Below are 24,684 nucleotides of genomic sequence, written 5' to 3'. Positions count from 1 at the left end.
TAAAGCAACTGTTTATAACTTCAATTCATACACTGACAACATAATAGCATGACCATGCAAGACAAAAAATTTTTTTAAGGAAAAAATTATTTAAAATACTGACTTTAAAAAAACCAGAGATCTTTTGCTGTGCTGTTCATGCAATTCTGCATTTTTAATTCTAACTTATCCAAAGAAACAGAAGAAAAAATAGTGGTGAAGAAAAAGAAAATTCTAGTTTGGAGTGCATTGTGTAATTGGGGGTAAGAGGAATCAATTTATTTGGGGGTTATCATTGAATTATCCTAACATAAGAACAGGAAAAGTCAGCCTGAGATGCAGAGAATAACTGATAATTAGTTGCCAAAACAACTGGTTCAAGAATGTATTAGCAGGACGATGCCCAGAACTTTTTTTTTTTTAAAGGTTTTATTTTTGAGAGAGGGAGGGAGAGCTCACGAGCGTGCGAGCACACAAGCAGGGGGAGGGGCAAAGGGAGAAGCAGACTCTCCGCTGAGCAGGGAGTCCGACCCAGGGCTCAATCCCAGGACCCTGGGATCAAGACCTGAGCCAAAGGCAGATGCTTAACTGACTGAGCCACCCAGGCACCCCCCTCCCCAATACTTCTTTTAACTAGAGTTTATAGTTTTCTTTAAAAATTGTCAAAGCAGGGGCTCCTTGGTGGCGCAGTCGGTTAAGCGTCTGACTTTTGATTTGGCTCAGGCTGTGATCTCAGGATTGTGGGATTGAGCCCTAAATCAGGCTCCACACTGAGTGCCGCCTGTTGGAGATTCTCTCCCTCTCCCTCAGCCCCTTCCCCCTGGCTTGCTCTCTCTCTTAAGATAATCTTTTAAAAAGATGTCAAAGCAGAAGATACTAATGAATCCAAGTTATTTCATTTTTTTTAAAGATTTTATTTATTGAGACACAGAGAGACAGAGAGAGAAAGAGAGACAGAGAGAGAGGCAGGCTCCCCACAGAGCAGGAAGCCCGATGTGGGACTTGATCCCAGGGCCCCGGGATCATGACCTGAGCCAAAGGCAGACGCTTAACCGACTGAGCCACCCAGGCACCCCAAGTTATTTCATTCAAGATGGTTAACATGGGTCTATCCATAACAATGAAAATAATTAAGTCATGCAAAAAATTGGTACTGAGACAATTATTTTCATAAAAAATTTAAATGGCACCAACTGTTTATCTGGATGAAGACACCCAAAACAAATGCAAAATTTTGAAACAGACTGAAATCATGTTTAGAACATAATTCTAAGATGAAGGGAGCAGCCTGGAAAAGTGCTGAGCATGAATTTTGAAACCTGACTCAATTTTAATCCTGTCACATAAGTTGATTTGTGATCTTGTTAGTTAGCCACTCCGGGCTTCAATTTTCTCATCTGAAAAATAAGAAATATAGCAATGTCACTTATTGTTTAAGATGGGAAAACATGAAATGACCTAGCATGTCATTGGTGTATAATGTTAAGTTCTTGCCTTCTCTTAAGATAACAGTGAGGAACCAAATTCGAAAATTTTACTGGGTAAAACTCACTATTCAAAAGAGTAAAATGAGACCCAGAAACATTTAAAAAACAAACAACGGGGAGTAGGGGTGAAAAAGGCTTGTCCGTGTTACAGAGATAGTATGTGACAAGCTTGGGAGAAATGCCCAAGTTTCCTTTTCTAGTTCTCCAGTGGTTGTCTCCTATAGTTTCCTGGTCTTCTAAGGGTCCAGGGAAAGATTCAAATTCCAGAAAGACACTGAGCCAATATACTATTTTGAATTATAAATTTTTCTGGAAATTATGTGCTCAGGCAACAAGTAGTTGTCAGGAATAACGAGATATATGTACCCAATAAAACCTGAATGTGGTTTTACTTAAGCATAAGTCATTTAAAAGCAAAAGTAGTTTATGAGTCAACTCTAACATATAATACATTTAAAGTCATTATGTGAATTTAAGTTTTTATTTGTGTATTTCACTGTAGTGCTGTGACAACAAAATGACATCTGTGTACCAGAGCATACATACATCAACAGTAAGATGTAACTTCTCATTACACCACTGCTAGAATATTTAGCTTTTTGTAGAACACATAAGCATGTAAGATGGCCACACCAAATAATTTTCTGTTTTTTTTTTCCTTAGATAACCTTAATTTTTTATCAGTAATACTTTATCAACCTCACTGTTAAGAGAACTGTAAATTATCTGGGTGATGGGGTATGAGGGCAGCGGGGAGGAATCATTCAACTGTGTTATACTGTAACAGTTTGCTAGAGTAATCTCACACACACCAATAAGGAACTGTCATCATAATTAAGGGCTAGTTACTGTTGTTAGTTGCACAATGATAAAGTTCTTTTGAAAATATTGGTTAGCCCACTTATATATGAAAAATGCCCTTTCCACTTATGCAGAAGAAAAAAATATTCAGAAAGTTATTTTTTGGCCTTGCTATGTCAAAAAGTCAACTGTACAAAGGTCTACGTGTCAAACCTAAAATTATAATTTTAAAAGTCTATTAAAAACAAAAATGTCATGCATTTTTATTATCAATTATGCAGAGGCTTTAAAACTGTTGCAAGACCATATAGTATATATTAGCTTTTATACTGCTAATGCACAACTAACAGCAAACTTGATTAGATTAACAGAAATCTGTCTTAATTACACCTTTATATATCACACTAGAGACAAATGCCACAAGATCTGCAGAAACATTCAGTTCTGAGCACTTAAATGGCAGGATAACTTTTTGTGTTGTAATCCATCACATACAGAATAACAAAACAAAAGGAAAAAATTCTGCAGTTTCACGTTACAAAAAAACGTACTGCTGTAAAATATTAAGGGGTAAAGGATATCATCTATTAACACAAAGTAACAACTAGTGTCAAAGAGCAACAAAACTCCTAAATAAAAATATCAAAATACACATAGCAACTGAAGCACAAATACTGCATTAAATACAGTAAAGATTTAATAAGACTAGTTAATAAAAGACACAAAAATAGGGGGAGCTAGGGCAACCAGTAAATAAAACCAAAATAATGGGGAAAACATCTGAAGCATTGTTTTTCCCCTAGTTGGAGCACAATTTTTTTTTTTGGGTGTCTTTCCATTCATATAATACCTAACACTGTACATTAAGATATTAATGTCACAGAAAAACTTGGTTCTTCCATGAAATTCTTTAAATTCTTGATAAATTTTTCAAAGTAGACATTATTATGAATGAAAAACAACCAACAAATGGGCACCTGTTGTTTTTAACACTGCAGATTTACAGGAACTTTTTAAAAGTTATCATAATCTTTTTTGTCTTTTTTCCCCTCAGCTTCAAATCCATCAACTCCATCGCTATCCCTTCTTCGTTTCCTGTTGTTGTGGATGTTAAAACGTTGGCTCATTTGGGGTAATGGATCCATGCCTAAAACTTTGTGTATCTGGCGGAATGCAAGGAGTCTCAATGCAAACTGCAACAAAAAGAGCCGGAATTCAAAGTTAATTTTAAGAACCAAAATATTAATTATTAACTAGGCTTATATCTCCATATATCAATATAAAAAGTATATATTTAAATAAACACCTTGAATAATATTAAGTTTCACAACCAAAATACTCCATATGTTCTAGTGTTTTTATTTTCAGGTTTTCCTGTACGCATGCTGTTTTGCTTTTTAAAAAATAAATTAAGAGGCACCTGGGTGGCTCAGTCAGTTAAGGGTCTGACTCGTGGTTTCGGCTCAGGTCATGATCTCAGGGTCATGACATCAAGTCCCAAGTCAGGCTCCATGCTGGGCATGGAGCCTGCTTAAGATTCTCTCTCCCCTTTTCCCTCTCTGTCCAGTTCATATGCACTTGCATTCTCTCTCTCTCAAAAAAGAAATAGATCTTTAAAAAAAATTCAATATTATGTTCATTTTTAAAAAAATCTTGAAATTGAAACAATACGTAGCAAAAGGAATGTAAATCTCATTGAGTAAATCCCTCTTTGGTATCTACTCGTATTTTCCCATTTTTTTCTGTGGATGCCCATGTGTATAGGCTGCACATATACATACACGCACACACACTTCCCCAGGTTTACAAAAAAGGGTCACATTTCTTCAACTTGTTACTTCATGAACCAAAATCAAAATTTTCACTACATGGTTATATATGCGCAGAAATGTGTTAGGCATCACCGTCACAAGATTTCATAAGACATAATCTATTCCTCATATTTCTGGGACTATATACCTCTTAAATTAATTCAATTGAGATGTAGTCAATTTTCACTATATGGTTATAACCTTCAATGTAAATGTTTAGGATTATTTTTTTTGAGATTAACATATCCTAAGAGTCACCCTTTTAAAGTGTACAATTCAGTGTTTTTTAATATACTTACAAAGTTAAAGTTGTTCAACCATAACCACTCTAATTTCAGAACATTTTCACACACCTCCACCCCCACAACCCCCATGACCCAATGTTAGTCATTCTTCAACCCCTCCACCCTTAGGTCATGATAAACACTAATCTACTTTTCTATTTCTACAAGATTTACACACTGTGGACATTTCATATAACATATGGCTTTCTGTGTCTGGCTTCTTTCTCTTAAAGTGGCTGCTATTGAGACTGTTTTTTAAAAAAAGATTTTATTTATTTGAGAGAGAGAAATAGAGCACAAGGCGGGGTGGAGATGGAGAAGCAGGGAGCCTGATGCAGGGCTCAATCCTAGGGCCCGGGGATCATGATCTGAGCTGAAGGCAGAGGGTTAACCGACTGAGCCACTCAGGTGCCCCTATTTTTTTCTTTTTTTGAGAGAGCGCAAGTGTGTGTGCCGGGGAGGGGGGGGGTGGTGAGGAAGAGAGCGAATCTTAAGCAGGCTCCATGCCCATTGTGGAGCCCAACATGGGGCTCAATCTCACGACCCTGAGAGGAAATCAAGAGTTGGACACTTAAGCAACTGAGGCACCTGGGTGCCCCGAGACTATTTTTTAATGCCTAATTATTTTCTTCAGCTGAGATTTAGTTTGTTACAATTATCTCTGTGAGAATTTACTATTCTAGAACTTTCCTTGATGACATGATTCCAATTCCTTCGAACTTTGCCTCATATATTGGCTTTTGAAATCCTCATTCTCCAAATCATCTGTGTTAAGGACTTGATATAGCATTCTATTTAGTCTGTAATTCCAGATTTTCACCAGTACTGGGTGCTTCTCTACTTCATTTAAGCTATAAGGCTGTTAACTTTCTGAAGTGAGAACTAGGAACATTTACCATAATAGAATACTAATTCTTTATTTTGAGATTTAGAAAAGATAAACAGAATAATTCTTTCTTCTGTATTCATGGAAAATATCCAAAGATATCTGGTATATAATAATGAATACTAATACATTTCTACCCCAGGGATATTGCTGCTAATCATCAGCGTATTTGAATACTAGGAGTTTCTAAATGAAGGAATACTCCAGTAAGTAAAACTAAGCATCTGAGGCTAGAGTGAGCATCCTATAACCTCTTGTTCTGCATGTGACTTGTTATGTATTTCTAACATTTAATAAGAGAGAATTCTGCCACATAATTGGCAATTATTTGGCAGCAAACAAAATTTGAGGGTTTATACTGGAATAATTCTCAAAGACAACTTGGAATTTTAAAATAAGATCAAAGAAGACTTGAGGTTTACTTTACAATTCCTTTAGAGGAGGGAGGGTTAACACCTATGGGAAGGGATCTGAATAAATGACCAAGGCTGTATCTGGCAGAAGCAACTTGAAAAGATCACTAAAGAGTAAGACTACAGAAATACACAAAAATAAAGATAAGCATTATGGGGGGAAAAAAAGAGAGGAATAGATCTAGATAGAGACAAAGGAAGGAAGAAAATTATTAATATGGGTGCTACAGGTCACCAAGAAATAAAAAGATCAACGTGGGTACAATTCATAGAGCTTATTCAGATTTTACCAGTTATATATGCACTCCTCTGTCTTTAGCTTTAATGTAATTTTGTCATATGTGTAGCCTTGCATAGCCACATCACAATCAAGATATTAAACTATACCATCACCATAAGACTCCCTGTATAGCCACCATTAACAATCCATCCCTAACTCCTAGGAACCACTACTGTTCTCCATCTCATGTTATTTCATGAATATTAGATAAATGGAATAATGCAGTTAACTCCTTCACTTTCTTCTTCTTTGGTGAGAGAGCACAAGCAGGGGAAAGGCAGGCAGAGGGAGAAGCAGGCTCCCCGTTGAGCAAGGAGCTGGATGCGGAACTCGATCCCAGGACTTTGGGATCATGACCTGAGCCGAAGGCAGCCGCTTAACCAGCTGAGCCACCCAGGCATCCCATAACTCCTTCACTTTTTAAAAAAAAATTTTTATTAACTCCTTCACTTTTAACAAGGACATTTGTCACTACCACCTAAAGCCAGACCACTTTCATCAAAATGACGTTAAAAAAAAAAAATGCCTTTCAAATGTGAATTCTATTAGTTTTTGAATGCCCTGCTCCTAATCCTAAATCTCCTTTCCCTTAGAATTTATAAATAATTCCTCCTTTAAGCACCAAGGAAGAAAGCAAGCCACTTAGGGTAACTATCTTCATCCCCCCAAAATAAACCCAAAGAAATACAAACAAAACATGTCCAATACACATTAATTAGTAATCACATAAGTTATCCCTTAATATACTTATGACATAACAATTTAATCTTGACATCTTCCAAATTCCAAATTATAGTTGCCAGAAGAGATAACAAATCAAGAACTTAAGTCCAATAACTTAATGTCTTAGAGTGAATTATTACTTTCATTGCTAGTTGCCTTTTCTCCCCTTAGTACATTTTTGGAATAAAAAAAGAGCTATAGTAGTTTTAGACTGTTTCTTTTTTTTTCATTAGGTTCACATTTCTTTTCCATAAATCTTTTTCCAATAAAATTATTAACTGATTATGATGATAATGCTAACATTTATTAAAATCCTTCCATATACCAGATACTGTTAATACAGTTAAACACATTAACTCATTTAATCCTCCCAATAATCCTGCTTGAAACAGGATACTACTTTTATCCTTGTTTTATAGAGGAGAGCACAGCTGGTATTCAAATCCAGGGAGTCTTGACTCTAAAGTCCACTTTTTCCCCCTTAAAGATTTTATTTATTTGAGAGGGAGAACGCACATGCAAGCTCTCACGGGGGGAGGGGGGACACAGAGGGAGAGAAACTCAAGCAGACTCCCCCGCGGAGTACAGAGCCTGACACAGGGCTGGATCCCACAGCCCATGAGGTCATGACCTGTGCTGAAATCACTAGTCTGACACTTAACTGACTGAGCCACCCAGGTGCCCTGAACCCACACTTTTAATTAACTACATTAGACAGCCTTTCCAGTGGCAGGAGAGACTAAATTATAACAATAATTACCATAAATCACACAGCATATCACTTCTTCTTCTTTTTTTTTTTAAAGATTTTATTTATTTGACTGAGAGAGACAGCGAGAGAGGGAACACAAGCAGGTGGAGTGGGAGAGGGAGAAGCAGGCTTCCCGCGGAGCAGGGAGCCCGATGCGGGGCTCGATCCCAGGACTCTGGGATGATGACCTGAGCCGAAGGCAGACACTTAACAACTGAGCCACCCAGGCGCCCCAGCATATCACTTCTTACAACCAGAGTACATAAACAGTTTCCATACATCATGATATGTAACTTAATACCCAGATTTAAGAAGGCACTGAAAATACAGCTGTATTTTTATATAATACACTTACTTAAGACATACACATTACAGTTAAAGTAATACAATTTAAGATTATATTAGTGAAATCTAGTTTAACTTATATCCCCTCCAAGGGCTTGCTTACTAAAGAAGAACAGAAATAAATACTATGCAGTGACTTCTTTTAAAGGACAATTCTAAAAAACCAAAACTTGAAGGGTAGTGACCCAACAACAAAGCTCTGGGATTAGGAACACACTGGTACCTGTGCACTGGATGTGATGTCTTCACGCTGTTGGTCAGTCATTGTTGCCAAGGTATCAAATGGATCCTTCTCACAAGGATCCAGAAGTCCAGGACTACCTATAAGCAATCAATATATGGAGAAAAAGGCATTAGCATTATCCATTTGTAAAAGAAAGAGTTCTTATTTAATTATCAAACAAACATTAAGAACAAAGCAAAACCTACCTTTAAGAATAATCCCTGAAGAAATGCACTCAAAAACTCTTCTCAGTGCATCTCCAGGGCTCTGAGGACTAGAAGCACTACTGATTGCTTTCTCTACTAGTAACTCCATAGCCTAAAAGTAAAAACATAAAAAATGTGTTTAACAGCTTATAGACCAAAAGAATCACTCATTTTCAAATACCAGAATGACAAATTACTCATGAAGTGGTCATTAAAAATTTTTAAAGACCAAAAATGTTACACAGAACAGATTATGAAATCAGAATATGAATCACATATAAAAACAATCAAAATGAAATAAAACAATGAAAACAAAACTCATGAGACAATATATAACTTACATTTTAAAAAGATATTGTAATTTATGTTTAATGAAGAAAAATGTAAAATAGATTAGTAAGGTTTTTTGATTTTTAGTTTTAATTATTGCCGGTTTTTCCTATTAAAATGACAGTCCTTAAAATTTTTACCCCAAATATTTTATGTATTTATTTGAGAGAGAGCATGCACGAGTGGGGAGAGGGAAAAGCAGACTCCCTGCTGAGCGGGAGCCCAACTCAGGGCTTGATCCCAGGAACCAGGGATCATGACCTGAGCCAAAGGCAGACACCCAACTAACTGAGCCACCCAGGCACCTCAGTCCTTAAAATTCTTTACATATTTAGGGCTCACATGTTTATTCTTTAAACCCACAGTTAGAGGTGCCTGGATGGCTCAGTGGGTTAAGCATCTGCCTTTGGCTCAGGGCATGATCTCAGGGTCCTAGGACTAAGCCCAGCATCACATAGGGCTCTCTGCTCAGCGGGGAGTCTGCTTATCCCTTTCACTCTCCCTCTGTGTTCTCTCAAAAATACCCCTACAGTTAGAGCAGGTCAATATCCCAAGTAAAGACGACTTCTTTCTTTACAAACAACGTATATTATCTAAATTTTCACTTAATGCACAAATGAACTTCTATTACCCCTAAGGAAAATATAAATTATGCTTTCACTGCAAATTACATTAGAGAGACTCAAAATCTAAACCAATCAATAGAAGACAAAAGTAAAAGTATACACTTGGAAAGCAGACATACAGGAAGTGTCCTGAACAGTCTATTAGAAAAATTTGCTTTCATTTAGACTTTAAAACTTGAGATATAATTCACATAAGAACCATTCTTTTAAAGTGTACAATTCAGTGGTTTTTAGTATACTTACAAAGTTGTTCAACCATAATCACTATCTAATTCCAGAGTATTTTCACCACCCCCAAAGAAAACTCCACACCCCTAGCAATCATTCCCCATCCTCCCTTTCCTCCAACCCCTGGCAACTACTAAACCACTTTCTATCTCTACAGATTTGCCTACTCTGGGCATTTTTTACAAATGGAACTATATAAAACGTGCCTTTTTGCATTTGGCTTCCTTCATTCAGCATAATGTTTAAGGTTCACCCATGTCATAGCCTTTACTGAAATTTTAAATATAACATTCAAAGAAACTGAATAGATCGGAACTACAATAAAGTCCTTAAAAGATAATGAAGCTGAAAATACCTTAGTGAGAACCCACTTTTGGTTGTGTGCATAAGAAGCTTATGAATGTAATCTGAGGTAAAAACCATATCCACCTATTCACCCCAAGGTCATCTCGCAGATCTTTTAAATAGGAATAACTCTAAATTAAAGTTTGGACATGTGGAGACTGCATTTCCAAACAAATTAGGAATAAATTATAAGAGAGATGGAAATTTAAAGAGACAGTATACATTAACAGCTACAAAAATGATAGCTGAGCAGCATGAGATTGAAAACAAAAATGAAAGGGCGCCTGGGTGGCTTAGTTGGTTAAGCGACTGCCTTCAGCTCAGGTCATGATCCTGGAGTCCCTGGATCGAGTCCCTGGATCGAGTCCCGTATCGGGCTCCCTGCTGAGCAGGGAGTCTGCTTCTCCCTCTGACCCTCCCCCGTCTCATGTGGCCTCTCTTTCAAATGAATGAATAAATATTAAAAAAAAAAAAAAAACAAAAATGAAAAAATGTACATCACAATGAGAAAAATTAAGGTAGTTCAGTTTATTCAGTAGAAGAATGCAGGGAGATGTTCAAGACTTTTATTTAAAAAAGGATTTTCATTTAAAAATTTTTAGTATTTTAAGGAATCAGCTTCAGTTACTCAGATAATTCAATTAATGTATAATGAATATCTCTCTTTTTAGACAAACCAACTATTATTTTAAGATGTCTAACAGACTGTGAAATCCTTAAGGGTAAGATCAACGTCATTTATTTTGAGCTCCTGTGCCTAGTGTAATGGCCAACATATAGAAAATACTTAATATGCTTAGGAAACAAAATACTTTTGAAAATACTACTACTCATAAGAGAAATTAAGGGTAATAATTATCAAAATTATTGATGCTATGCTTAAAATACAAAGCTGAGTCATAAAATATGCAACTTTCATAAATATAGTTGACCCTTGAATAAGGGGTTTGATCTGTATGGATCTACTTACATGTGGATTTTTTTCAATAAATATATCAGAAAATTTTTTGGACATCTGTGAGAGTTTGAAAAGACAGATGAACCACATAGCCTTGAAATATCAAAAGAATTTAAGAAAAAGATAAAACTATAAGAATACAGGATATAGGGGTGCCTGGGTGGCTCAGTTAGTTAAGCATCCAAAACTTGATTTCGGTTCAGGTCATGATCTCAGGGTTGTGAAATCGAGCCCATGCTGGGCTCTGCACTAGGTGTGGAGCCTGCTTAAGATTCTCTCTCCCTCTGCCCAACCCTCCCTACTCTTAGGAAAAAAAAAAAAAGAATACAGGATTTAATACATATAACATACAAAGTGTATTAACTGACTGTGTTATTGGTAAGGCTTCCAGTAAAGAGCAGGCTATTAGTAGTTAAAATTTTGGGGAGTCAAAAGTTATACACGAATTCTGAACTGTGTGGGAATTGGTGTCTCTAACCCCTTCATTGTTCAAGGGTCAATTGTAACTCAAACTTTTACTAAGTACTTTTAGAGAATGCTAAGAGAAAATTAAGTATTAAATAATCAGCTATAATCATCTTGTATGTCAAGATACAGGATGTGTTCCAAGTAATTCAAAGCTTTAACAAAATCTGCTTACTAACTGATCTTAAGAAATGAGAACTTATTTTTTTTTTAAAAGATTTTATTTGACAGAGCAATAGAGTACAAGCAGGGGGAGCAGCAGAAGGAGAGGGAGAAGCAGGCTCCCTCCTGAGTCACCCACGTGCTCTAAAAAATGAGAATTTATGATTTATACTTGCATATAAAGGTAGAAACTAAAAACCAAGAAAGAAAGAAATTTATGGAAAACCAAAGTCAGTGTATCAACACCCACAATAAAACTAAGTTCACTATCTGCCTTCTAAGATCATTTGCTATGAAGTGAGCAATTTAAAAATACTGATTTTCTACAGAACATAGTTGTTTGCCAAGCAGATGTCTGTAAGTTAGGATAGCAACAAAAGTAGAATGCACGTGGTTTATAAGCTCTGAAGTGTATGCAAAGTAAAAGAACAACATCAAAGATGAACACAATCGAAATCAGAGAAACAATTTTAGACTGTACTATAAAGGATCTTGGTAGCTTAAGTTATTTAGAGAGAAAAGCTCTCTATATTATTTGAAATCTAGGATTGTAATATTTGCTTTAAAAACCACTCATGGGTCCCCCGGTGTGAAATTCCAGATTTCCCTGGGTCTTCTGGTAGGAGCCACGATCAACTGTGCTGATAACATGGGAACCAAAAATCTGTGTATCCCCTATGAAGGGGACCAAGGGATGACTGAACAGACTTTCTGCCGCTAGTGTAGGTAAGACGGTGATGGCTACAGTGAAGAAAGACAAACCAGAGCTCAGAAAGAAGGTACATGGGGCAGTGGTAATTCAATAATGAAGGTCATACAGGAGAAAAGATGGTGTATATCTCTATTTGAAGATAATGCAGGGGTCTTAATAAACAATAAAGGCAAAATGAAAGGTTCTGCTATCACAGGACCCGCTGCAAAAGGGTGTGCAGACTTGTGGCCCAGGATTTCATTCAGTGCTGGCAGGATTGCATGATTCTTTGGTGCATTTGTTAAAAAAAAAAAAAAAAAAAATTACTTGTGCCCTCCCTACCCCACCACTCATGAAGCCTGTTTTTCCTTCTCACCTCTAGTAGTAGTAAAAATGCTTACTATGTGGCAAGCAACATGTTAAGCACTTTAAATGCATGATTTCATTTAATTCTCATAACTGGATGCTATTATACCCTAATTTTAAAGATTGGGGGGGTGGGGGCAACAACTTAAACAGTTTGTCCAAGGTTATACAGCTAGAACGTAAAAATTAGGCTGGGATTTGAACCCAGGTCTGATTTAAAATCTATTTTTATTTTTAAAAAAAAAACACAACTGTATTTCAATAAATACCCCTTATTGATGGGTGATCCAGACTGATAACTAGTTACCTTGCATATTAGTTTTTTTTTTAAGATTTTACTTTTTTTTTTTAAAGATTTTATTTATTTATTCGAGAGAAGAGAGAATGAGAGAGAGCACAAGAGGGGAGAGGGTCAGAGGGAGAAGCAGACTCCCCGCCGAGCAGGGAGCCCGATGAGGGACTCGATCCCGGGACTCCAGGACCATGACCTGAGCCGAAGGCAGTCGCCCAACCAACTGAGCCACCCAGGCGCCCCTAAGATTTTATTTTTAAGTAATCTCTATACCCAACGTGGGGCTCAAACTCACTACTTGAGATCAAGAGTCGCATGCTCCATTGACTGAGCCAGCCAGGCGCCCCACTGACTAAAAATACACCTTAAGAGATTGTGGTAACAAAAATACTTTCATTTGGTGGCAGTGTAAACAGGTAAAACCTTTTTTATCATACAACTGACAAATTCAAAAATTTACAATAGGGTTATTATACTTAATGAAAGCACAAAAAGGGGCACCTGGGTGGCTCAGTCAGTTAAGCATCTGCCTTTGGCTAGGGTCATGATCCCAGGGTCCTGTGACTGAGCCCTGCGTCAGGCTCCTGGCTCAACGGGGAGTCTGCTTCTCCTTCTCCCTCTGCCCCTCCCCCCACTCCTGGCTCACTCGCAGGCCCTCTTTCTCCAATGAATAAATAAATAAATAAACAAATGAATAAACAAATAAATAAATCTTTAAAAAATGAATGCACAAAAGATATCTAACACTAGAAAGTTTGGTTAAATAATAAAAAATAATAGTAATTATCCCCTTCATTATAGCTAATACTGAGCGCTTACTATATATTAAGCATTAACCAATTTAAATCATCACAATCACCTTTTGAGGATAGATATGACTATTATTCCTATTTTACAGATGAAGATGTTTATATTAATCAAATAGGGATTTTAGGAATACCATTACAACAAGCAACTGTACACACAAAAACCATTTCTACATTCCAGCTGATATAGGTTAATATTGATACATGCATGACAGACTTCCATTCCTAAGTCCATGTGTAGGATGTTCTATTTTTATATTATATTTATGCATAGCACCTTATTTCATACTCAAAACTTCTTGGTAAAAACTGTCACGTCTTGTGGAAAAAAGATTTTTACAGCTTTTGGTGATTCAGGAGTGCATGAACTTTTAAGTAGATGTTTTTTGTTGGGGGTAACTAAGTGTTGCACATATATTATTTTTAAGCTTAAGTGAATGAGAGGATACACTTCAAATATAATTTGTGGATTCTTTTGCAAGCTAAGACAATGGTTAGTTCTTTGCCCTGAACGTCAGTGTCCTATCATTTAAAAACTTCACTGGTTCTTTTTTTTTTTTAAAGATTTTATTTTATTTATTTGAGAGAGAGAGAGTGAGAGAGAGCACAAGACGGGGTAGGGTCAGAGGGAGAAGCAGGCTCTCCGCCAAGCAGGGAGCCCGATGCGGGACTTGATCCCAGCACTCCAGGATCATGACCTGGGCCGAAGGCAGTCGCTTAACCAACTGAGCCGCCACCCAAGTGCCCTGAAACTTCACTGGTTCTAAAAGTAACGGACAGGGGGCACCTGGCTGGCTCAGTCAATAGAGCATGAGACTCTTGACCTCAGGAGTCTTGAGTTCGAGCCCCATGCTGGGTAAAGAGATTACTACCAAAAAAGAGAAAAAAAAAGTGACAGGAACTCTGTTACTACAAGCTACCATCATTAAAATCTAAATTACTTATATTCTTAAAAACAAAAACAAAAAAATGAAATATGTAGAAAGAGATACTGAATTACATATTTCAACAGCTATTTGTGCACAAAGTAGAATTATGGCAGTTCTCTCAGCCTCCTCTTTGAGAACTGTCCTTTTATATTTGACAGATCATTCTTTTTTAAAAAAGCAAGGTAAAATTCATGTAATATAAAATTAAGTACTTTAAAGTGAATAATTCAGTGGCATTTAGTACATTCACTATGCTGTACAACGACCACCTCTTATCTAATTGAAAATATTGACATAATTCCAGAATAAAACCCCTTAACCCATTAAGTAGTTTCTTCCATTCCCTCTTTTCCTCAAGTCTCTGGCAACCCACCAATTAGCATTCTGTCTGTATGAATTTATTATGGATATTTCACACAAATGCAATCATATAATGTGACCTTTGTGTTTGGCTTCCTTCACTTAATGTAATGTTTTGGAGGTTCGGCCATGTTGTTACAGATCATTCTTTTTTGTGAAATATTCCTTACCCTACTCTATACTGTTCAGAAATAAAACATATAATAAACATCAAAAAATTAAGTATATACCCTTTATAAATTATAGCAGGTATACCATTCCAAAGGAGGTTTAGATACTATGTAGCAATTCTGATGTTAGACCAATTTGACAAGAACTCTACCTGTATTTTCTTTACTTCATTACCATGGGTTCAGGACAAAAGAACTAATTTGAGGGCAGAGTGCCATTTTCAGTACTCACTGCAGTGGTGAAGGAAAGCCTAAAAGTAGGCACCATTACTTATTTACTCAAAGTAAATAATGTGAATGCTAAATAAAACTGAAAATAATAAAGATCATAAGAATTTCACATTTCTTTTATGAAAATCAAGAAACTTTACTCTTAGGCGGCTGGGTGGCTCAGTTGGTTATGCATCTGCCTTTGGTTCAGGTCATGATCCTGGAGTTCCGGGATCCTGCCCTGCATCAGGCTTCCTGCTCAGTGGGGAGTCTGCTTCTCTCTCCCCCCCACCCCCTGCTCATTCTCTCACATAAATAAATAAGTAAATAAAATCCTTAAAACACAAATGTTATCTCTGCATAAGGTGATAGTATAAAGCCTAATTTCATGATTTCTTGCCCCAACACATAATTAATAATAGTTACAACACACCCAAGCAAAAATTTAACAGTTTCAACCAAAAACAGAGGAAAAGGTCAGTGAAAGAATCTTCCCAAGGAATTGAGTGCCTTAGGGAACTCTCTCCATGGAGCTCCTAACTTGGTTCTCTAGAGGGAAGATGGGGGTAGGGCTGGCAGTTGAGTGAAAAAAATCCAAAAAATTTCATCAATTACTTCCCAACTAAGAGAGGTAGATAGAACAAGTCATACTGAAGGCAGCGGCAGAAAAAGAAATTTTCCTAAATGTAAAAACCCCTTCTACCATCCCCCTCCAGAGAAAGGAAAAGAATAGAATTCACTATCCTGAAGACTCTTGCAGAAGGGAAGAAGAGAAGAACAAAAGAATCCTAATTATCCATATCTAAATATGTCTAAACAGACATTTGGCTAATATGTAGGTAAAAGAAAAGTAAAAAAGATCTGCCAAAGAAGGAAGTGGTAGGGAAAATGTATTACCAAGGATGGCTGTGAATTCTCAACAGAAGTGTCCCAAAGTGGTTTCCCATATTCAAAACACTCTGTTGGCTCAGGGAAATGGAAGTTGTTCCTAAAAGGGGATGGTGAACGGGGGGGAGGGGGGGGAAGCGAGAGAGAGCAGATTCTACATAGGCAAAGGCTCTAGATGCCCACCCTGGGTTTGAAAACCAAAGTGTGAAGGTGTGCCAATGGGATCTACCTCAAAGAGTAGCATAACACATTCAATCAATACATAATAGAGAGCACTGCTTATGTCTGCAACAAGGCTTGATGCAGCAAATCCATACATCTTTTGTTTAATCCTCAAAGCAGAGCTCACAGGGGAAGAAAAAGGAGAGCTATTTTAAAAAAGCATGGATGGGGCACCTGGGTGGCTCAGTCGTTAACCATCTGCCTTCAGCTCAGGTCATGATCCCAGGGTCCTGGGATTGAGCCCTGCGTCGGGCTCCCTGCTCAGTGGGAAGCCTGCTTCTCCCTCTCCCACTCCCCGTTTGTGTTCCCTGTGTTCCCTCTCTCGCTGTGTCTCTGTCAAATAAATAAAATCTTAAAAAAAAAAAAAGTAAAAAATAAAAAAATAAGCATTGGACAGGTTCAAAGACAATTCTTGTTTGAATGTCAGAGCACACAAAAAGATGATTTTGTAATGGAACTGACAACTAGTAAGATGAAAAAACAAAAAGAAACCAGGGAAGATATCTATTTGGGTGGAACATACCATGAAAAATAGAGATGAAAAATCAATTCTCTATGGACTTTGAGTGATAATGATGTGTGATCTATGTTCACTGCTTGTAACAAATGTACCTTTCTAGGGAGGAATGTTGATGGAGAGGATGTGCATGTGTGAGAGTAGAAGATCCAAAAACTGCTCTAAAAAAAAAATAATGTCTATTTAAAAAATAAATTAAAAAACATGCTCTGGAAGGATCTTAGTTTAAGCTAATAAAGGTATAATCAATCCGCTAATATTCTGAGTTATAAGAGAACTTGATGAGCAAAATACCAATAAATTAAAAACTCAAAGTTGAGATGAAAAGGAAGATTACAGCTAACAAAGCATACTGAAATATAAAAACATTATTGGGGAATAAATGAATTATAAATAGCAAAGAAGACTAGGACATAGCTGAAAATCAAGTTACTACCAAAGAGATAATCACAGGAGACACAAGAGGAAAGAAGACAAGATTTCAAACAATTACAGTGGCGCCATGGTGGCGCAGTCCATTAAGTGGCCAACTCTTGGTTTTTGCTTAGGTCGTGATATCAGGGTTGTGAGATAAAGCCCCATGTTGGGCTCCAAACTCAGGGGGGACACTGCCTAAGATTCTCTTTCCCTCTCCCCCATGCACATACTCTCTCTCTAATAAATAAATCTTAAAAAAAAAAATAAAACAGTAATGAAGATAAAAGATATGCATGACAAAAGGAATCCAACATAAGGATAATGGTGTCCCGGGCGCCTGGGTGGCTCAGTTGCTTAAGCGACTGCCTTCGGCTCAGGTCATGATCCTGGAGTCCCAGGATCGAGTCCCACATCGGGCTCCCTGCTCAGTAGGGAGTCTGCTTCTCCCTCTGAATCTATCCCTTCTCATGTGCTCTCTCTCCCTAAAATAAATAAAAATCTTTAAAAAAAAAAAAAAGGATAATGGTGTCCCTAAAATACAGAATCCTATTAATCAGACATAATGGAAGATTGTTTTCTCCCCTAACTGAAAGAAAAATCAAATCTGCAGGACAAAGGACAACGATTTCAATAAAATGCTGATATTAAACAACAGATTCCAAGACATATTTGGTTAAAGTTAACGATATACAAAGATAAAGATTCTTTCAACGGCCTGTAAAAAAAAGCCAGGGCCAAAAAACTAGGCGAAACTTAGACTTACCAATACACAACGCTGGAAGATAGTAAAGTGAAACTAAAAATGGAGAGGGGGAAAAACTGTGACCTAACAATGTATTTCTCATTAAAGTAATGGCAATTGGCAGAGCTTCTCAAACATGACAGAATTTCAAAACACCTTTTGATAAAAATTATGATGATAAAATACAATCAGGAAATGAAAAGGAAAAGCCCCAGTACAAGACCAGTGGTTTGCACTGAACCATTTAAATACAGAACATTAAACAGAGAATATGAATACAAAGGTAAATGTAGTTATTTTTAACACTTTTAAGGTTTAAAAAGCATTAAGTGTGTAAATGGCTGTTTTCTAAGTGCAATCAGCAAATATTAAGAAACAGGTTTAAATATATTTTTTAAAAAATGGAACAAACGAAAGAATTACATAACAAGAAACCCAAAGGATTGGGGAAGGGGAGGAAATATAAGTAAAAATTTTCTCAGCTTTTATGGGTGAGAGTTGACAGATACTATATAAAACTGTTGATAGATGAATGAGAACATCATATAAAACTAGAAGGGCAACAACTAACTGTCACAAGGAAAAAACATTCACACACAAACAAGGAAAGAATAAGAATTATGATAAAGCACAGAAGAAAACAAAGGAAACATAAATAAACTCATACCAGGCAAATGCTCATGACAAGAAAGCCAGAGTTTCAATATTAATCAATGAACAAGGCTTATTAACTCATGACAGAAAGTGTTAAACAAGGGATCCTTTATAATGGCAAAGGTTCAAATTCACAATGATGATGTAACTGTATTAAGTGTTTACATCCAAAATTATCACTGCAACAAAATAAAGCACAAACTATAGGAAATAGAACAGAAATGAAAACATAACAGAAATAACAGATTTAAATTTACTTTTATCAATCCATGGATGGATGAAGTAGACAAAAAATATGTAAGGAAAAAATACAGAAGAAATGAACAAAATGATAAAGCTGAACTAAGAGGTGTATGTGAGAACACCTCTTTAAAGGTGACCACAGGAAAAAAAAAAGTGCCCATAGATCATAAAAACTGTACATATTAGACTACAAAGAGAAACTTTAAATTCCAAAAATTGTAAACAGAATACATTTATCAGATTATAATGCTATAAAAACTAGAAATTATTTACAGAAACAAATGCAACCCGTTTTTAATCACACAATTTAAAAATTCCCTCAAGGGGGCACCTGGGTGGCTCAGTCAGTTAAGCGTCTGATTTAGGATTTTAGCTCAGGTCATGATGTCAGGCTCATGGGATAGAGCCCTGCACTGGGCTCTGTGCTCAGCAGGGAGTCTCCTTCTGATTCTCTCTCTCCCACCATCACTCCCCCCGTGCGCATGCACTCTCTCTCCAAAATAAACAAATAAATCCTACAAAAAACAGAAAACAAACCAAGAGTGTACTTGTCTTGATGAGCACTGGGGGATGTACGGAATTGTTAAATCACTATATTGTACGCCTGAAACTAATATTACACTGCGTGTTAATAACTGTACTGGAAATAAAGAGTGAATGAAACAAGTATCCAACTCAAGAAGTTTGTTAGAGAACAATAAACTCAAGGAAAACAGAAAATTAGAGATGAAATTAGGATTAAATAGGAAAATGGTAGATCTGACAGATAAATCCAAGGAGTTGATTCTTTGGGGAAAGGAAAAAATAATATGAAAAAGTAAGCCTCTGCCTAAAGAAGACAATACTAGGAGCATTTTTAAATGTCAAAATACAGACATTCTGGTGTGTTTTGATTGTTTTTTGAAGCTGAAGGAAGCAGAAAGTAGAAATGATGTATAGTGCCTATATTTTTATACATTAAAAAAATTGAAGTTAGATAATGCTTAACGCATTTTTATATTAAAATATATTAAGAATTTAGTGTATTTTGGGCGCCGGGGTGGCTCAGTCGGTTAGGCGACTGCCTTCGGCTCAGGTCAGGATCCCAGGGTCCTGGGATCGAGCCCCACATTGGGCTCCCTGCTCCGCGGGAAACCTGCTTCTCCCTCTCCCACTCCCCCTGCTTGTGTTCCCTCTCTCGCTGTCAAATAAATAAATAAAATCTTTAAAAAAAAAAAAAGAAAAAGAATTTAGTGTATTCTGACCACATACAAATAATGAAACACCCATTTGTCATTTTGCTCCTATATAGCAACTACTACTGCTGGATAGTCTAATCAATCAAACTAAGAATTAAAAACAAACAAAATAATAATGAAGATGCTGCAAGTACTTAAAAAACCCTGAGGGGGCAACCTGGGCCGCTCAGTTGGTTAAGCCGCTGGCTCTTGGTTTCGGCTCAGGTCATCTCAGGGTCGTGGGATCAAGCCCCACACTGCAGTGGGGTGGCAGGAGGAGTTTGCTTCAGATTCAGATTCTCCCTCTCTCTCCCCATCCCCTGGCTCACGTGCACGCGCTTTCTAAAATAAATAAATCTTAACACCCCACCCCACCCAAAAACCTAAAAAGAAAAACAACAAAGAACCCCAAACAAAAAAACAAAAACAAAAAACTCCCAAGATCCCAAGAGCAAAATTCTATCCTATAAAAATTTGAGTACCTAGCTGAATTGGTCAATTTTTCTAGGATAACAGAAATTGACAAAATTAAAGCAGGAGAGAGAAAAGTAAGACTAATTAATCACAACAGAAAAAACTGAAAAAATGCTACCCCCTCTATTAAGAGAGATTGGGAAATAATGTCATCAAATGACAGTAGTAGTTTGATCCTACCAAAAGCGTTTCAGAATTTAAATAAAGAACAAAAGCTTTCAAATTGTTTTTAGAGATTTAGCGCATTCTTGATTCTGAATCTGAAACAGGACAAAAATAAAACTATAAAACTTTCTTTTATGTCACCAAGAAAATTCCTAAATAGACTATCAGCAAACAGACTATAGTTCATTAATATTATTCTCATATATGAGAATCACTCCTGGAATGCAAAGATAGCTCAGTATGAGGAAATCTATTTGTATAATGAACAATATTGAACAGGTTGAAAGGAAAAAACTATACATTCAGGACAATAAACCTTGAAAGATTATCTGATAAAGTTCAATTTCCATTCCTGATTCGTTTTTTTTAACCTTAAAAAAATTTTTTTAAATGTAAGCTCCACACCCAATTTAAGGCTTGAACTCAGAACCCTGAGATCAAGAGTCATATGCTCTACCGACTGAGCCAGCCAGGTGCCCCTCTATTCCTGATTCTAAATTACTTAGCAAACTAGGAAAAGAATGATAATTCTAACCTGACAAAGAAGTATCTCAAATAAGAGGCTAACCATCATGCTTAGTATGCTGTACACCCTAGAAGCATTTTTTTTTTTTGCCTAGAAGTATTTTCAATACAATTAGGAACATAGAATGCGTGTAAAGTATATTATTTCTTTTATTTCCTATTTATTCTAGAAGTATCAGTTAAATTAGAAAAAAGAAGGCAAAATACCATTTATAGGTATGATTCTAAGATTAGAAAACCCAAGAGAATCATATGAAAAAAATTATTACAAATAAAGGAATGCAGTCAGGTGGTAGGGGTTGCAAAATTAATATCCAAAGTTAATAGCTTCTGTATACACAAACAATAACCAGAAAATAGATGTGAAGGGGGGAAAAAGCCTCTAAAAGATAAAATACCTAGGTACAAACAACCAAAACCAAAACTTAACATGCACAGAACATATTCAAATCTAAGCAGGTACATAAAATTAACTTCAGTAAACAGGACGTCACATACTCTCAGCTAAGAAGAGTCAGTATAAAAGTGATGATAATTCTCCAAATGAATCTATTAATTCAATGCAGTACTACTTAAAAAAAATCACAAGAACTTTGGAGAAACTGAACAAAGTTGTAGTCAAGTTCATCTGGAAAAACAAACATAAGAAAAGCCAAAAAATTCTTCTGTGCAAGATGGTGTTTAAAAGGGGCAAAGAACGAGGCAAGAATGTGATGACGAGGACAATCAGAATTTTAAAATTCTGAAGCTTCAATCATTAAGAGTTTAGTACTACAGAAGAAAACAGACTGAAGATTCAAAGACAACTGCCGAGATGGACCCACAGAAAAGGAACTTTGGTCTAGGACAGGGTTTTTCGACCTCAGTGCTGTTTTTTTTTTTTTAAAGATTTTATTTATTTGACAGAAAGAGACACAGAGAGAGGGAACACAAGCAGGGGGAGTGGGAGAGGGAGAAGCAGGCTTCCCGCTGAGCAGGGAGCCCGAGAGGGGCTCAATCCCAGCACCCTGGGATCATGACCTGAGCCGAAGGCAGACGCTTAACCACCCAGGTGCCTCCTCAGTGCTATTGATAACCAGTTTTGATAACCAAAAGTGTCTCCAGACATTGCCAAATGTCTCCTGGGGGACAAAACTGCCCCTGGTTGAGAACCACAGGTTTATGATAATGGTGGCATTTCAAACTGGGGGTTGGGAGAACAGATATCATTGTTAAATAAATTATTCAATGGTACTAGAATAATTGGCAATTGGTCTGAAAAAACATTTAGCTAAATCCATTTATGATTTAAATTTTTTAAATTTATTTTTAATTATACAAATAATGTATATATATTTTGCCCTGGTAAAAACTAAACATTACAGATCTTTATCATAATCATCCCTTTCTCCTACTCCTCAGAGACAACCTATTATATATATATATTTTTTGACAATCCCCATTATAAGTTGGAATACATTCTTCTCAAAGCTTTTGTTATGTATTAAATATATATATATACCCTTGTAGAAAAAGAAATTTGATGGGGAAAAAAAGCTTTAGAAGAAAGCACGTGTGAACTAATTTATAGTCTAAAATACAAGAGGATTTTTATGAGTAGAATACAAAACACAGAAGTCATCAAAGATTAATGGATTAAAATTTACAAAAATTTTAAAAAATCTGATATAGTAAAAATGATAATATAGCTAAAAAGCAGATGAGAAGCTGGAGGGGCGCCTGGGTAGCTCAGCTGGTTAAGCAACTGCCTTTGGCTCAGGTCATGATCCCAGGGTCCTGGGATGGAGCCCCGTATTGGGCTCCCTGCTCGGCGGGAAGCCTGCTTCTCCCTCTCCAAACCCCCTGCTTGTGTTCCCTGTCAATTAAATAAATAAATAAAATCTAAAAAAAAAAAAAAAAAAGGCAGATGAAAAGCTGGAAAACATAATTTTTGCTACAGATGAGGACTAATTTCTTATAATAAAAATATTTAATATAATTAAGAAAATGTTGAGTAACAAAGGAACTGCTGGTTAAGAGAAAAATAATTCTAAATGCCAGCAATCACTCAAATAAGAAACATAAGAAACGGGACACCATTTTATATTTACTATGTATGTGATGATATCCCAGAGTTAGTGAGGGTGTGAAAGAAATGATCAATCCGGGGCGCCTGGGTGGCTCAGTCGTTAAGCATCTGCCTTCGGCTCAGGTCATGATCCCAGGGTTCTGGGATCGAGCCCTGCATCCGGCTCCCTGCTCAGCGGGAAGCCTGCTTCTCCCTCTCCCACTCCCCCTGCTTGTGTTTCCTCTCTCGCTGTTGCTGTCAAATAAATAAAATCATAAAAAAAAAAAACCCCAAAACTGATCAATCCAACAGTTTCTGGATGTTTTCAACGACTCAACTTTCTTGATAAATATTTGGCACATGTTCTTTGACCTTGGAATTCTGGCCCTAGCAATTTATTACGTGAATTATAATACAAAAGCTTGACAGTAACTTAATGGCAAAACACCGCAAACAACCAAAATGTCCATCAAATGGATACTAGTTAAATAAAGTATGGCATATCCGCAGAAAGGGCATACCATGTAGTTAATGCAAAGAATAAGGTGGATTTGACTATGCCCTTCTCAAAGAGCTCCAAGATGTATTTTTTTTTTAACGGTTTTATTTATTTATTTGACAGAGAGAAAGAGACAGCGAGAGCAGGAACACAAGCAGGGGGAGTGGGAGAGGGAGAAGCAGGCCTCCCGCCGAGCAAAAAGCCCGAGACAGGGCTCAATCCCAGGACCCTGTATCATGACCCAAGCTGAAGGCAGACGCCCAATCATCTGAGCCACCCAGGCGCCCCCAAGATGTATTTTGTTAAGAAAATGCAAATAATGTAAATAACACGAACACGCCTGTGTTTAGAAAAAAATTAAAGAACTAAAGTAACCTGGCTATTCACTTCTCACTAACCCAACTCTGAAATCAATAGGTTCAATGATATTTTTGAAGAAACCCCTCCTCTATCTGAATCCTTGCTACTCAGGAACCAAGAGGGCTCAAACATCAAAGGGATACTTTGTACATAAAAATAAGAATATATATGATGTATATACATGCGCTTTTTTCCTGGAAGTAATCACAACAAACTGTTAAAGATAATGTGCCATTAAATAATGAGAAGACTCTCACTTTTTGGTGCCTTTCTGCATTATTTGAATTTCCTAACTTCACACATTTCTTTTTCTTCTTCACATTTTATTTCACAATCTCTATTTCTGAATTTTTTTTTTTAAAGATTTTATTATTTATTTGAGAGAGAGAGAGAGCACATGAGAGGGGAGAGGGTCGGAGGGAGAAGTAGACTCCCTGCTGAGCAGGGAGCCCAACGCGGGACTCGATCGCAGGACTCCAGGATCATGAACTGAGCCGAAGGCAGTCACTTAACCAAATGAGCCACCCGGGTACCCCTCTATTTCTGAATTCTTAAATTTTTAAACTTTTACACATTTTTTAAAAAAA

At 36.8% G+C, this 24,684-nt stretch overlaps 1 protein-coding gene and 1 pseudogene across 3 annotated transcripts in view; one reads left to right on the top strand and one right to left on the bottom strand.

Moving 5' to 3' along the window:
- Window positions 1-1,928: 1,928 nt before the first annotated feature.
- ZFR (zinc finger RNA binding protein) overlaps window positions 1,929-24,684 on the bottom strand; it is an 80,881-nt gene continuing 58,125 nt past the window's right edge. For 2 of the 3 annotated variants that reach the window (XM_027605044.1, XM_027605045.1), the window contains 3 exons: window positions 8,190-8,301; window positions 7,984-8,081; window positions 1,929-3,460 (listed from right to left, as the gene is read on the bottom strand). In XM_027605044.1, the coding sequence (XP_027460845.1) occupies window positions 3,281-3,460; window positions 7,984-8,081; window positions 8,190-8,301 (390 nt within the window). In that variant the 3' untranslated portion in view covers window positions 1,929-3,280. Of the gene's footprint in view, window positions 3,461-7,983; window positions 8,082-8,189; window positions 8,302-24,684 lie in introns of those variants that run through there. The other variant, XR_003521987.1, reaches the window with a different exon arrangement.
- Window positions 11,275-12,279, top strand: LOC113929166 (annotated as a pseudogene).

The sequence above is a fragment of the Zalophus californianus genome, chromosome 5, assembly GCF_009762305.2.
Source record: "Zalophus californianus isolate mZalCal1 chromosome 5, mZalCal1.pri.v2, whole genome shotgun sequence".
Lineage (NCBI taxonomy): Eukaryota > Metazoa > Chordata > Mammalia > Carnivora > Otariidae > Zalophus > Zalophus californianus.
Note: the sequence above shows the minus strand (reverse complement) of the source record. Positions and strands in the feature narration are given on the sequence as shown.